The following is a 16,465-nucleotide window of genomic DNA, read 5'->3' as shown; positions in this document are numbered from 1 at the left end:
ATACGTTATTATTGCAATATAAAACTACACAAAAATAATTGTTTTTTTTATTACTATATCAGTACTTTGTAGGTTTATATGTACGTAATCTGCGCGACTTGCGCGTCCACATCTCCACGTGCAGTGCTGCATAAACATGGCTGAGTCAGCAAACTTTCGAGGGGTGGAGGCAGTGCTGGAATTGGGCCGGTACTCACCGGTACGCAGTACCGGCACTTCTGGTTCTGACCCATGGAGTACCGGCACTTCTTGCTCAGTACCGGCATGCTGGCGGTACTCCGGTACTCATGCACCGTGCCAGTACTCAACACTCTCTCCCGCCGTTCTTATTATACATCCATATATATATATATACAGCCGCCCGGGTACTCAGTAGATGCGTCATGAGGTGCCGAACGGACATTCTCATCGCTCTAACCGCTGGAGTTTCACAGCGGCTGTCAGCTGTTTACTCCTGTCATTCAAACAGAACGTGCTGGAGAGGGGGCGGGGCTTATCTTCTCCATGTAAATACTGTGGGTGGAAACGACTATGTCAAAATTAACCTATTTGACCGTGATTTAATAGTAATACACGTTTCAAAATAATAATAATAATAATGCCGAAGGTAACAACATACTGAAAACTGTTAGTAAAACCATGTTTTAATGCTTTACAATTTACATACCTAGATGCACGTGTGTTGTGTTTATGCAGTGCAACTCCCACCCAGTGGGTGGCTATGTAGAGTGATAGAACAGAGCAGGCACGCCCCCGAGAGAAGGAAAGCAAGTCACGTCACAAATTAGCATTTCTAAAATGTTAGCTTGGATTAATAAAAGTGCAAAAAGACAGCGGTTGTCGCCGGAAGAAACTTCAAATACAGAGAATGCTGTGCCTGTGTTTGGAAATTGTGTCTGATGGGGAGCTTTCTTTGGTTGATCCTCCTGCTCCAAGTTCTAGTGCATTAGCATTAGCACTAGCTCCGCCGCCTCCTCCAGAGCCTCTAACGTCAGCTGCTGCTGGCGCAACTGCCACCACCAACACCGGGCAAAGCGATGCACCTGACTGCTGGACAACGGACCAGGTGCAATATTTTTGCAAGACCAATGCATGGCTCCTTCTTAAAGATAAGAAGCTAGGATGTCGGATATGCAGAGATGTCAAATCTTTGGGAATACACACTGGACAAGGACTGAAACTGTCAACTGAATGGGATGAGTGTGCAGTGTCTCATTTCGGTGTTGACAAGGGCAAACAACAAGCTAGCCTGAGAAAAAAAATCAAAGAACATAAAGAATCACAAGCCCATGTAAAAGCTGCTGACATCCTTACATCTGCTTCATGTGAAACTATTCAACATCAAGTGCAGTCTATGCATAAATCTGAATTAGACACCACTATCAGAGTTTTTCGAACGGCATATAAAATTGGCAAACATAGCCGGCCATTCACAGACATGCCAATTGATTTGAATGTACAGAAACTGAATGGGCTGAACGTGGGCAGGGTTTTGCACTCCAATAAAACCTGTGGCGAAATCATCGACCACATAGCTCATGAGCTGAAGAAAAAAATGGCAAAAGACATTACAGAAAACCAAAGAAAACTCTGTGTTTTGGTCGATGAATCTACCACTATTAGTGGTAAAACGGTGCTTGTTGTGTGTCTACGCTCAGCATTAGCTGATGCTGAGCCCGAAACGTTTTTTTGGGAGCTGATCGAGTTGGATGGAACAACGGCTGATGACATCACAAAGGCGTTAATGGAGTGTCTTGGAAGAGATTTTAACGAGGACTTTTTAGGTCAGTGTTTCGTTTCTTTTGCATGTGATGGGGCTTCAATCATGCTAGGGAAGAGAACAGGCGTTGCTACCCAGTTGTGTAGTAAATTCCCAAGCCTGTTTGTGTGGCACTGCTCCAATCATCGTCTAGAGCTGGCAGTTGGGGATGTGGTCAAGGAGGTCTCAGGGCTCAATCATTTCCAGATCTCTTTTGACAAACTCTATTCCTTGTTCCATGCCTCCCCCAAAAATCAGAGGCAGTTAGCGCAGTGTGCGCAAGCAGTCGGACAGCGTCTCCTGGTGATAGGGCGTGTTTTGTCCATCCGCTGGGTGGCTTCAAGTGAAAGGAGCGTCAGAGCAGTCTGGGAAAACTACCGAGTGCTTCATGATCACTTCACAAATGCTGCAAACGACACGAGCAGGGATTCCAGAGACAGAGCAAAGTACAAGGGCCTGGATGATGTGCTCACATCTGCAACGTTTGTCAGCAATCTGGGACTGATGTACGATGCGCTCACAGAGCTCAGCGACCTCTCTCGGCAACTCCAAAAAAGAGAGATGACACTGCCTACAGCAGATAGGCTCTTAACTCGAGAAATACGAGTTTTTGAATCCATGGTCACCATGCCTGGCCCACACATGACTACAGTTCATACAGCTCTAGCTGAGAAGTCCTTCAAGGGTGTTGCCCTGCGTGAGAATGGCAGGCTTGTACAGATTCATGCAGGTCAGTTTTTCCGCAGTATGGTAGAGAATCTGAGACACAGAATGACTTCCACAACCTCCTCTCATGTCAGCACAAGAGAAATCCCATTACATGGCCGGGAGGCCCGGGACAATCAGCTAATCCAGGACATGAAAGTTATCCATCCTGGAAGTTGGCCTGAAGAGGAGTTAGACGTACAGTATGGGGACGTAGAGGTGCTACGTTTGTGCGAAGTGCTGAAAGTGGACAGAAGAGAGACTGTTCAGGGCTTTCGCGAATACAAGGAAACCAGGGCATCCCGTACACCTGCTGCCATGGAGCCTCTACTGAAAGCAGTCCGAACCATCGCTGTCTCCACTAGTGAGTGTGAGCGGGCATTCAGCTGCATGAACGATATCCTTACTGCAAAAAGGAATGCTCTCTCTGTCAGCCGACTGTCCAGCCTGGTTTTCATTAAATGTAATGGACCATCACTAGGACAGTTCAATCCGGAACAGTATGTGAGGTCCTGGCTGGCAAAGGGAAGGAGAAGTGCTGATGAAAGAGCCTGTCCAGCTCCAGCCCCTGATACTGATGTCCCCAAGGCCTTCTGGAGCCTTTTCTAACAATGTGAAGTATATTGCAAAGCAGCTCACCCAGTGAGAAGACTTTTGGCATAATGTGCCGATTTGTACAGATCCTGGAGATAGAAGGACTTCAGACCAACCAGGGAGTTATCTGATCAGCTTGGTGTTCAATGTAACTCTTTACCATGGCTCAGACTTTGTTACTTGCAGTTACAGTTTCTCATTTTAGATTGTGCAAATGTTGCATTTGTTTTTACATGTTCTTTGTTCATGCTCTTTATCATTTTTCTGAGTTGGAAAGTTAGATTGCATCATAGTTTACTTTATACATATTTGTATTCTTCAGTGGTGAAGTATATTGCAAAGCAGCTCAGCCATGTGAGAAGACTTTTGGCACTTTTTCGTTTTTTCGTTTTCTGAGTTGGAAAGTTAGATTGCATTCAAAATGTACAGAAATACTTAATTTTGTTAAAGCTTTTTATAAAAAATGCTTCTGACCAGAGCTTTGTTTCCTTGTCATTAATGTTGAACACCACCAGAGGGGCTCTCACCTGAAAGGTCTCTGCTTCATGTGTCTTCAGCAGAAGATCTAGACTTTGATTGCTATATTTTCAGTTAATATTGACCTTACTGGGCTTTAGCCATATCCGCTGCCTATCATAAAAAATGTTAAGTACAGTGAACCTTTCTAAAATATACAGTAGTAAAGAGACAAACCCACCAGCATTATAGTAGCCAAATTCTTGTTTGTGGGCTGTATATATAAAATTGACTTGAAAAAGTTGCTGATTTTAGAGTACTGGCACCCTTTTCATTCCAATTCAAGCACTGGGTGGAGGTATGCCCATTATTTTGAGTTCGTCCGAAGAATAGACAGGAATGTGACGGTGAGGTGCAAACTGTGTCCAGGCCAGAAGCTGTTATCCACTGCTGGAAACACCACGTCAAACCCTATGGTCAAACCTCAACAAACACCTGCAAAGAACACATGCTAAGGTGAAGCTACCACACACGCTATTTGTTGTTTGTTTATATCACGCAGTCTGTTCTTCTTCTCTGTCTTCCGGTTGTTGCCTGTTTTGAATGACAAATACACACTACCGCCGCCTGCTGGTAAGGAAAGTTATTGCCACTCACGCATGCGCAGTTCGTACGTGCTCGGCGAGTAAAGTAACGAGTAAAGTAACGAGTTACTTTATGTAGATAGTAACGAAGTAATATGTAATATATTACATTATTTTAGTAACGACCCCATCTCTGGAGTTGGCGTTCTCTACTCTGATTTACATGAAGAACAACAGGAGGTCACGGCTCTCTGTTGAACAGGACTTGCGAGTGGCCCTCTCCTCAGTGCCACCAAGGATTACAAAATTCTGTGCGCCCCGAAAGGCACATGTATCTCACTAATTTGTAAGTCGGCAAAATATTTACAATAGCACATGTTTCAATGCTGATTGCTGAAATGTTACATTTATAATTTGTAGTTCAGGACCATGGACAATGCAGCTTCCTTGCATTGACAGTTCTCTGTGCTGAATTTCTGCTGAGTTTCCTTTGCCTCATTTTTTATGTTGTGACCTGTCTGGTTTAAATGAGTGTGTTGCTGCTTTGATGAAGCCTAATTTGATAAAGTTTCAAATTAATTTCTGAAATATTTCGTTAATAAATATTTCACGAGTAATATAGTTGTCTTTGTCACATTTTATTTGGCATTAGTAAATAATTATGCACATTTACAGATATTTTACATGATATGAGTGATAACACATGTTATAAGGGCTATTTTGCACAATAGGTGTGCCTTGAGATTTTTACTTGTCCTTTGGTGTGCCTTGGGCACAAAAAGTTTGGGAACCACTGCTCTAGACCATTCTGCAGTAGCCCAGGCTGCAGCTCTTCCCGTTAAGTGAGACACGATAAACGCCACTTTAGTCAGATGAAAAAGCTCCTGGGTTTTGTTGAAAATGCAGATCGCACTGTACCAGAAAGGCTCTGCAATTCGAGGAGTCTCCGGAAGATTTATCCGGAAGAACCAGCCGTAAAGGGGAAGAAACAGCCTGATTTGGGTAAACTGTGTCAGCTGGAGTATTGACAGGCAACCTCTCAGCTGTGGATGACGTCACCGGAAGAACAGTCTGTTGGTGAGTGAAACAATTATTAATTTGGGCAACCAGTTGTTGCATCTGTGTAGAGATGTTTTCTTGACGTCCTTCCAGCTCTTTCCTTTCCTGGGCAGCTATGCCCAGCTGTTCCTCATGGTGATAAATCCTCACGTCTTGTGCTGACAGGGTGGCGTGAAGCGTTCTTGGGTCGGCTGGGTCCATAATGGTCAGTTCGTTCTGTTACGAACTCAGACACTTAGGATAGGACCCAATTGCACGACCCAGGAGACAGAGGTAAAGTATTTGTAAGATACTTTATTTTCCAAATACAACATTGAACAACAAAAAAGGTGCCAAGATGACAAAAATAGAGAACAAAAACTGAAAGCGCTCACGTAGTGAGGAATCAAACTTTTTCAAGAGCATAGACCTGACCATAGCAAGAGACAATACGAACTGACACTGAACACTGGGCCACAGGGGAATTTAAGCACATCATAATAAGACACAGGTGGGAATAATCAGGGGCGGGGCTGACGCTGATGAGCACAGGAGACACACAAGGGGTGGACAATCAGAAGCCTGGAATGAGAGGTAAATGGTGAGTGACAAAACAAACATAAAAATGAACATCTCTAGCATTTCTGTCGGTGCACAACAAGGCATAATTACAAGAGGCAACTTAACATCACAGCAGGCATAACAACAGCCGGTGTTTCTTGTGAGGGTTTCCCCGGGAAACAAACAGAATAAACACAAATACGTCACAGATTATTTTGCGGTATTTGAAATCATCTACGCAGCTCGCGACGTAACTAGGAGTCTAGTGGACGGTATCAGTAGCCTACTACAAGTAAAAAATAAAATAACATTTATTTTATTTTATTTTTTAAAATTAATTACGTTGTTTATAAATGTATCTGAGGGCCGCAAAAAGAGGAGGTGGGGGCCACATGCGGCTGCCATTTGCTCATCCCTGAGCTAGGTGAAGGCAGTGCTCTCGCTCCCCGCTCCCGCTGCTGGTAACGTGGGTGTAGTTACATCCCTCTTTGTTCGGCGAGTAGCATTGCTCTACTCTTTCCGTTCAGCAGGTAGCTGGTGAAGGCTGTGTTCTCGCACCCGCTCCCGGTTACGTTGCATCTGGCTACCTACATAATGGCTCATTCATGTAGCGCCTGTATGGCTTCTCTTGAGCCCGAGGACGGCCATGACCGCTGCCCCTCTTGCCTTGGCCTCGAGCATTTGAGGGAAGGTCTCACTCAAAGCGCCTGCATGAACTGTAGCGGCATCAGGGTCGGCTTTAGAACAAATCGAATGGGGGGGCAATCATTTACCAAGGGGGGGCACACACTGCCGTCAACAACCAGCACACAAGAACTAACGCAACTTCAAAAAACATGCTGTAAAGTCTATTGTCTTTCACACACATTGCAGGGGTGTAGTGCTATTGTATAGCGCACCTATTATATGACCTGTGCATACATGCACTGTTGTGGCATGACCACCAAAACAGAAACATATGGACATAGGCCAGCATATAAAAAGTGTGCAAATGTATTTAGTATCCTATCCATGTGAACATGTTTTAGGTGGGTGTGGACCTAACCTCCTCTAGGAGGGCAAGCTCCCCCGGGAAGATTAAATGCATCAATCTGGTGCACTTTGAGAGCAAAATGAAGAGATCTATGGATAGCCTATACATCTCTCAGCATCCATATGAAACAGAACTGTACACAGATTTACTTTTTCTTCATGGATATTTTACTAATCACTCCCCTTTTAAACTGTATTCTTGTGTTACTGTCCTATAGTATTTCATACCCGTTTTTCATTTATTCTCTTATGCTTTAATAACTATAATGATCATATAAAGGTATTCCTCGCAAATACTTGTTTACATAAATGGTGACCAAACCGTTTGAGACCCACTGAGATAACCTACACTAAAGTTAACTATCTAAACACTGAGAGAGTCCTTACCTCACTGAGCTGATGTTATAAGATCCTCTCAGTCTGACAGGAGAGGACTCTCCTCCACCTTATTATTTTGTATTATTATTATTATAAAAAACATTATTCACCCATTGAGAATATCCAAGAATTCAAAGTGAAATTCAAGTGAACAAATATCGAGTTTAATTAATGTTGTATATGCTTTATCCTCTGAACCGAACTCATTTATACGGTAAAAACTGATTGTTGGTTCCGGCGCGCGCCATAATAACGTGAGAGAGGCAGAGAGCTGCCTGCAAAATAAATGATGGCTCAAAGTTCACTAATGAACTTTGTTTTTTTTAAAAAGCCAGACTCCAAGAAGAGCCCCCACTGCCCTCATCGAGCAGCGATCTATACGATCATTTTCTGATAACGATGAAATAGCCCCGCCTCCCTCTCCCTACGTCTCCCTCTCCCACCTCTCCTGCTGCGGCCCCCCCCACTTTTCAGCCCTGCCCCACATTTTCGCAGCAGCAGATTTTTTTAATTTTTTTAAATAATTTTTTTCAGTCTTTATTTCGAACAGATTAAAAAATAAAAAATAACAAATGTGAAAAACAGAATACCGTATTATTATAATACAGTATGTATCCACATTCATGGTAATATTTGTATATTCAACAAAAAAAACAAAAAAAGTCTTCATATTAATAATAATAATAATAAATCATATGTGTCCGAAAGGGAGTAGGAGGAAGCAAATGCTTATTAATTCTCACCCCTTACTTGATCAATGATTGTCCTTTAAATCATTATGCAAGTTATTCCTACTTAGATTTACATTTATACATACATATACAATAATTTAATCTTCAATCACCTTTCTTCATTCTCATATTTTTCAAAAAAAGTGTTTCTGTACATCCTTTTAAACTGAATTATGCTTGTGCTTTGTTTTAACTCCTGCTCCAAACCATTCCATAAAATCACCCCACAAATTGTTATACTCATACTTCTCAGAGTTGTTCTGACCTTGAGTTGTTTAAAATGTAGATTTCCTCTCAAATTATATCTATGTCTATGAACAGTGGTTTTAATTTCCTAGGAAGTAGATTATGTCTGGCTCTGTACATGATTTGTGCCGTTTTAAATGTAACCAGATCAATGAACTTCAATATGTGTGACTTCAAAAATAATACATTAGTGTGTTCAAGATATCCAACATTATTGATAACTCTTATAGCCCTTTTTTGTAATGTGCATAACGGCTGTATTGGTTTTGTACGTGTTTCCCCAAATCTCCACACAGTAAATCAGATATGGCAATATTAGTGTGTTATATAGAGTATGCAATGAGTTATAGTCCAGAATGTATCTGGCTTTTCCAAATATTGCGATAGTTTTAGCCAGTTTTGCTTTTACATGAGTGATATGAGGTTTCCAGCTGATTTTGTGGTCTAAAACCACACCAAGGAACTTAATTTCATATACTCTTTCTATGTGTTATCTAGTATTAATTGTATCTGCAGATTTGTTTTATGTTTTCCAAATAACATAATCTTGTTTTGCTTATATTTAATGATAATTTTTTGTGTCAAACCAATGTTTTACTTTAATCATTTCTGCTGTTATCACTTCCATTAGCTCTTTCAAATTGTCACCGGAACAAAACATATTAGTGTCATCTGCAAATAAAATACATTTCAATATATTTGATACTCTGCAAATGTCGTTGATGTATATTATGAACAGCTTTGGACCCAACACGGACCCCTGAGGTACTCCACAAGTTATGTTCATGTATTCTGATTTATGTTCACCAATTTCAACAAATTGTTGTCTGTTGTTTAAATAATCTCTCACCCAGTTTAATCCCACCCCTCTGATGCCATACCGTTCCAGTTTTATCAGTAAAATATTGTGATCTATGGTGTCAAATGCTTTTTGTAAGTCTATAAATATTCCCACTGCTTGTTTTTTATTGTCCATGCAGTTTGCTATTTCCTCACTTAATTCCATTAGTGCCATAGATGTTGATCTATCTTTCCTGAATCCATATTGACTGTCGTCCAAAAGCTGATATGTTTCCATGAAACTGTGCCGCGGAAAACTGTACAAATCCCGTTTCAATAATTCCCCTCTACTCTAAAGTCGCATCTAAAACGTGATCTGATCTAGCTGTGTATATTTTGTTATTTTTTATTGTTATATTCAATCTCACTAGCTACAGGCATGTTTGAAGCTTGTAAAGAGAAGATGACAGCTCTCGCCACTCTGCTGTTCCTCAGCGCCGCCCCCCCTTCCCTCTCGCTGAAAATTATGAATGTAAGGTGTATAGTAATCATAGATAACACGGCAGGGTCCGTTACAGTTTGTTTTTATCTGATTTCAAATAAGCAAAGTCTTGGTTTTTAGAATATTAAACTTGTTTCGGCAAATTCAGATGATAAATAGGCCTACAACTTTTAAGCTTCGGCATAATTACAAGCGGAGAACGGAGTAATTTAACGTCACATCAGGCATAACAACAGCCGGTGTTTCTCGTGAGTGCAGTAATCCAAACGAAAATATCTTCATGTGACATATTTTGCTTAATATTTGGAGTACAAAAAGAATCCTGATATCATTAGAAAGCTAGGAATCAAAATGTGTCTTCGGGTCAATGCGACTGATTTCCTCACTTTGCATTAGGTAAAATAAAGCAGGCAGACATAACAGGAAGAATATGTACATTTTAACCCAATCAATAGGACATTGTCACACCATTCAAATGTATCCATGTAAATTACAACCAATAAAAAAGCTTAGATTTGTTTATTTGTTACGTTGTTTACTTTATTTGTTACGTTGTTCTGTGTGTGTCAGCCGTTAACCTAGAAATAATATATACACTTGCAAACATGTCAGAAGAACCAGCGCAGAAGAAAACTAAATACAGTCAATCTAAACTTAAATGTAACAACTGGAAGGTCACATCCCTGACATCCACATCTCCGGAGCCTGGACCTTCTTCAATCATAGAAGCAGCGAAGCCAGATGAACCCAAAAGCAGCAGCTCTGCGGCCGCAGAAACTGTCAAAACCGCCGCCGCCGTCGTTGAACCGAAACAGGCTGGTTCCGACTGCATGGAGGTTTGTTGTCGGGACATTGAGGCGGGTAAAGCTGTACAGCTAACTATCGGAAAAAAGGAGACCGCTAGTAGATTATTTGAGCAAAGAGAAGGTACTTCAACACAGAATGGTACAAAAACAGAGAGTGGTTAATTCTTTGCAAAACCACTAAACGATAGTGATACATTGCGATGTTAACAACCTCATGATAACCTCATATTTTTTTAACTTAGGATCATACCTGTGTTTAGTCTAGAAAAAGGTAAATGTGTGCATTTTATTATAAAGTTGTGTATATTTACAGACTATTGCAAAAACTAAGAAGCTTATAAACATCAGGTTTAAAACTAAAAGAGCTTTACAAAAAAGTAACACAATTAAAGATGTTTGGAGTTTTATTTGAGTTATTCATTTACATTTTTTGTCAAAGAGATGCTGATTTGAAACCGTTGTTACATACAGTTACGGCATTTCCTGTTTCTGCCGGAGAGAGGGGAGTTTTTCCCAAAGCTTGCTGCTGTATTTACTCCCTCCATCTGACAGGAGGGAGCCTCATGTGTCACTCCACGGAGTTCACTCCGTCACGGAGGGGGAGTGTGTAGGTGTAGGGCGTGGTTTGGGATTGGGCCATACACACGCACTTTTTTTGGCCCCCCCCACTTCTAAAATGAATCCGGCGCGCCTGCGGAGAGGTGGGTGTTTTTCATCTGCTGGTGGACAGTCCGGAGAGATATACACAGCGTTGGGTTGTAACGGAATACATGTAACGGTGTTACGTAATCAGAATACAAAAATAAAGTGTATTCAGCTGGCGTTACATTTGAAAAACGAGTAATCTGATTACAGTTACTTTCGTAAACCTGAAATGAATGCATTTTGGAATACTTATTGGAATTATTGGTGGAAAAGTTTCCTCACAAAACGTAATATTCATTACCGGCAGAACTGTGTGCACACTGCACAGCGCTGCAGCATGTCTGTGAGAGAGAGAGAGATGCAGCGTGTCTGCGAGGCCCCGCCCCCGCACGCAGATGAGAAAGAGAGAGATCTCTTGTAAAATATAATGAAAGTTAGAAACGGAGATTATTAGATAAAATGTGCAAGATAACGTTTATGTAGCATTTCTTTATTGTCGAAATTATGACATTTATAACGGGATACAATCAAAGTGAATGGCCTGCTGCTGCTGAATGCATGGGGCAAGTGACTGGAAACAGTTTTAAAAGTTATTACATCGTTTCAGATAATAATAATAATAAATAATAATGATAATCCATTCTATTTAAGGGCGCCTTTCAAAGCACCCAAGGACACCTTACAATTCATAACATATTCTAAGGAAAGGTTTAAGACAGTACAAAGAATGCAGTCCGGGTGATGTTTTGTATGTGGGGTGCAGATGAGAGAGCTGTCCAGAATGACACCAAGATGTTGTGTTTGAGCTCTTGATAAGCCATTAAAACAGTCAAATAAGTGTCTCCTGTTCACCAAAACATACCCATCTATTATGGAAAAAGAAAGTATTCCAAAAGTATTCTAAAAGTAATCTGCCACCGGTACCGGCGGGGATTGTTGTTAGCTTCTGATGCGCAGAAGAAAAATCTGGCCCACCCTATTTTTTACAGGCCCACCCTAAAGTACATTTCTGCCTACGCTACTGGTGAGTGTGTAAACATAACTATATAACTTACATTTCTGACCACAAAAGCACTGGGTAAATGCTAAAAGGCAATGTTTTCTTGGTAACTCTGTGTAAATAGGTTAACATTTAAAAAAAAAAAGGTTCTATTGAAAACAAAACTGTTCTGTGGGTATCTTTGACGTAAACAAAACATTTGCGAAATCTGAGAGAAATACCTTAAATTCTCTTCCCATGACTCCACTATTGACCCGAAATCTAATGTCATCACATGATCCAGAACTTCATTCATGGGCCCCCTTATGGCTGACTCCCCCTTTTCTGCCTGTTTTTTTTTTCTGCATCAGAGTGGGATGTCAATTTCTCTGAAGACCTTACACACAGCTTCTCCTTTTGCTCCAGTTGCCCATTACATGATGGAAGCCAGTCTGCTGGAAGCTGTTTGGATGGAGAGGATTTTTTATTGATGAGAAAAATAACATTTACTGGAAGTTTTGGGACATTTTTCCAGGTTTGCAGGTAGGAAAGGGTTGAGACGTTTGTATTTCTTGACAATCTCTCCTCTTAATATTGTTTGCAAAAACCTATGTATTCTGTATTTTTACCAGTACTCGTTCTTTATTACCATGGGTTTGAGACTGGCTTACGTATTTTCTATACATAACTTTTAATATAACTTATAACTTATAACCAGACCATACTTTATTACCTTAGAAATAGTTAATAGTAATGTCAAAAAAGTCCTTTGTGTCACTCTAAATTAATATTTCATGTAATTATGATACTATTGGCTGTATTCCTAATCGATGTGTTGTAGTAGTTCATGCTTTACCTCATGGTAAGGTAAAATATTACACTACATTTTGCTGCTCAGCGTTTTATTGTTTAAAAATTGAGCTTGTGCACCCTCTGCCGGCCATATAATATATAGCTTAACCAACATCAATGCTAGAATGAGCTATGGGAACATGAACATGCATTTTCTATTTGCTTGATATCATTAGAAAAAGATAAATAAGTTATGCCCCTTGGTATATCTCTCTAACACCTTTGATTTGCTATCCCGGTCTCTGTTTCTTCTCAGTGGGATGGGACTCGATCGCTTCATGTGTCTGCTGCTCTGTGCAGCAGCCCTGACAGTTTCTGCAGTTTTTGGTAAAGAAGAGAGCAGCGAGGCAAACAGGTGGACCAGACACAACCTGCCGCTGCTGCTGGACACACACACACAGCCTTTACACGTGCCTTTGTTCAGAGGACAGGAGGAGGATGAGGAGAAAGAAGGGACAAAAACATACTGTGGAATAGAGTGTCAAAGCCACCTACCATCTATGAACCAAACTGAGCAGGAGAGGATTCTGGGATATGAGACAATGAATGAGGATGGCACTCGCACACATACAGATATCATCTTGCATGGTTTCAATCAGACATCTACAGGACAACCGGCCCACTCCCCTGCTCCCACCCGTAGGAAACGGGAGATTTACGGAGCAGATGGACGCTTTGTGATCTCTGACTCGCATTTCATCACCAACTATCCTTTCTCTACTGCTGTGCGCCTCTCCACAGGCTGCTCTGGAGTCCTAATATCCCCGAAACACGTGCTGACAGCGGCACACTGCATCCATGACGGTAGGGACTACCTAGAGAGTGCCAGAAGGCTGAGAGTAGGAGTGTTGCAGCTTAAGACTAAAAGAAGAAGAGGGCCTGGGAGGCAAAGAGGGCGGCAGAGAGGTGGTGTGAATCAAGACGGGGTGAAAGGTGAGGAGCAGATAATGGAGGAGGATGAGGAGCGGAATAGTATAGATGGAGATGTATGGCAAAAGGGAGTAAAAGGAAGTAGGCTCAGGGGAAGAAAAGATGGTAAGGAGGGTGTAGCTGATCATGGGATTATAGTAGGAGCAGGGAAACGGAGGAAACGTATACGACGTAGTTCTGGTCCCATGAAGCAGCCTGTCTTCCGTTGGACACGAGTTAAACAAACCAGAATCCCTCAAGGGTGGATACACACCAGCTCCGTGTCCCCTGACTACGACTACGCTCTCTTGGAGCTGAGACGACCCCTCAAACTGAAGTATATGAAGCTGGGAGTGGCGCCCTCCGCTACCCCTCTGGCACGAATCCACTTTTCAGGCTATGACGCTGACAAAAGCCTGCTGGACGGACGTGGAAACGAGAAGGTGGTGTACCGGTTTTGTTCGGTGGCAAACCAGTCTCTCGATTTAATGTACCAGCACTGTGACGCGCAGCCGGGCGCCACAGGTGCAGGCGTTTACATCCGTCTGAGAGAGGAAGTGGGAGAGAAAGGCGGGAAAGAGAAGTGGCAGCGAAGAGTGATAGGGGTGTTTTCAGGCCATCAGTGGGTGGAGGTAGAAGGAGGTGAGCAGAGGGACTTTAATGTTGCAGTGAGGATTACGCCACCCAAATATGCCCAGATCTGTCACTGGATCCATGGAGATCCAAGACGCTGTAAAGATATTTGACCAAGCGATACAATAGAGACTTAATGACCTGGGCTGGTGTGTATAAAAGCACTTTAAAAGTATCTTTTATTAAAGTGTAAATCTTAAAAGAAAAACTGAAGGGCCAATTAAAAACTAAAATCATGCCCTTCCTCAAGTACTTAAAAGCCAGTAGCAGGCCTCTATAGGTTATGTGTCATGGCTGCATTACAGCCTCACGCACAATTCCATGCAGCCGACCTTTTATTATTGTGTTATATGCTTCAATATCGTTTATATATTGTAAGATGCAAGAATGCTTTTAGCAAATGTGTTGTGAACAGCTATAATGACAATTTTAAGTGCTGTTCTTAAATTAGTTCATGAAGTAGCCATTTTAAATGATAATCATCTGTTGAGTTCCCATAAAATGTCTGTTAAATACACTTCCAATTATTTATTTTTCAACAAAAAAAATAAAGAAATACTGCACATCCTCACCATTGTTTTGAACACATCATTGAATTTGAAAAGCAATAACACTATCATAACCAAGATCCCATGTATTATTCTAAATGTCTCTTTTACCAGGACTGTGACTGTAAATTGAATGAAATTACACTAAAATACAACATTTACAAATTCAAAAATATCTGTATGCTTTGGAAATGTGCACTCTAAACTCTCAAAAACTCTGACATAGTAATCAACACAATGACAATTCAATATTCATAAATGCCTGGAGAGCTCAAGATAAAAGGAGAATATTTCCCATCGTGCTTTGCGAGGCATACACATTTTCGGTTAAATCAGGCGAATACAAATAAGCCTCAATTCTGTCTGTGCTTTGAAGCAGCCACCAGGTGGCCACGAACATCCAGAGCTCTCACCGGTGAACGTCACTCAAACTTGACCAAGATGGCTGCTGTCTCCTCCCTAGATTTACAGCAGTCCAACGCGTGAGTAACTAAAGCCCGCAGTTTTGGCTAAAATATCATGTGCCCTGGTCAAATATGGGCAAGACAATAGATTTCAGTATCATGAAGCTATGTTCTTAATGATGCCAGTGTGTGTGACTGTAAAGTGTGAAGTTCGGGACTTCCCTTTACCAGGTCAAGTTTACCTGGTTATAGTGGCGTTTGGGTACTATAAAAAGATAGGAATTTCTAGTTTCCAGCAATAACCAACATGTTAAAGACTGACAACAAAATGACCCCAGCTCTTATAAACACAACTTAGTCTTATAAGGTTGGAATTGAATGCCTTTATTATTAAAATACTTGGTTAAAAAAAAACATAGTTTGTTTAAAGGCCTATATTCAGTATATATATGTGTATATATATATATATATATATATATATATATATATATATATATATATATACAGTATATCTCTTCTTTTAAAAGATAATTTTCCTTTGTGAATATTTGTAATGGACTCATTATGGCTCAAGGACAAAAGCAAAACTACTGTATGCCATTTTTTAAATAACATTTAAAAACTCTTCAAGACCCAGGAATTGTGATCTGAGACCAGCTCACCTCTTGAGTGACAGTTTGTCAGACACATCTATAATCCAGTAAGGCTGCACATGTCACGTGGTTTTGGATATGTGGACTAATCAGCCATTTAGTAGTTCATTTGGAGACTCTGGGAAATCTTGCGAATGAGTTAAAATGTCATTGTTAACTCTCCATTTTCTTAACCCTACATGTGTCTGTCTTTCTCAGCAACACCTATAACTTATTACATTACATAACATTTAATTTAGCTGACGCTTTTATCCAAAACGACTTACAAACAATAAGTGCATTCGACCAAGAAGATACAAACTTGAAGAAAACAGAATCATATAAGTACATCAGGTTTCATAGAGCCAAAACATTTCAAGTGATACTCAATAGGCTTTAGATAAGCCAGTCCTTTATATATAACACTATATGTCATAAATGCTTTGTTAGTATGTAAGTGCTTAGTTAGTATATAAATGCTTAGTTTTTTTTTGCTTTTTTTTTCATTGTATTGCTCGAAGTGGAGTCGAAAGAGATGAGTTTACTTTTGTATAGAATCATACAGGTACAACCTGTTGGTGCTCATTTTACCTGTTTAAAATATATTGTGTTGTATTTTTGTCCTTTTTGAACATACATGTTCATGCCTTAAACACATTTTGTTGTCCAAAAAAAATTATTCATGCCAATA

The 16,465-nt window shown here is 40.8% G+C and overlaps 1 protein-coding gene across 1 annotated transcript; it reads left to right on the top strand.

Moving 5' to 3' along the window:
• Window positions 1–12,233: 12,233 nt before the first annotated feature.
• LOC117538534 (inactive serine protease 35-like) lies at window positions 12,234–15,059 on the top strand. The gene is made up of 2 exons (XM_034204327.1): window positions 12,234–12,339; window positions 12,905–15,059. The coding sequence occupies exons 1-2, from the start codon at window positions 12,287–12,289 to the stop codon at window positions 14,301–14,303; spliced, it is 1,452 nt and encodes a 483-aa protein (XP_034060218.1). The 5' UTR covers window positions 12,234–12,286; the 3' UTR covers window positions 14,304–15,059.
• Window positions 15,060–16,465: the final 1,406 nt, after the last annotated feature.

This window comes from Gymnodraco acuticeps, unplaced genomic scaffold (genome assembly GCF_902827175.1).
Source record: "Gymnodraco acuticeps unplaced genomic scaffold, fGymAcu1.1, whole genome shotgun sequence".
Classification (NCBI taxonomy): domain Eukaryota; kingdom Metazoa; phylum Chordata; class Actinopteri; order Perciformes; family Bathydraconidae; genus Gymnodraco; species Gymnodraco acuticeps.
This window is presented reverse-complemented; position numbering and strand designations above follow the sequence as displayed.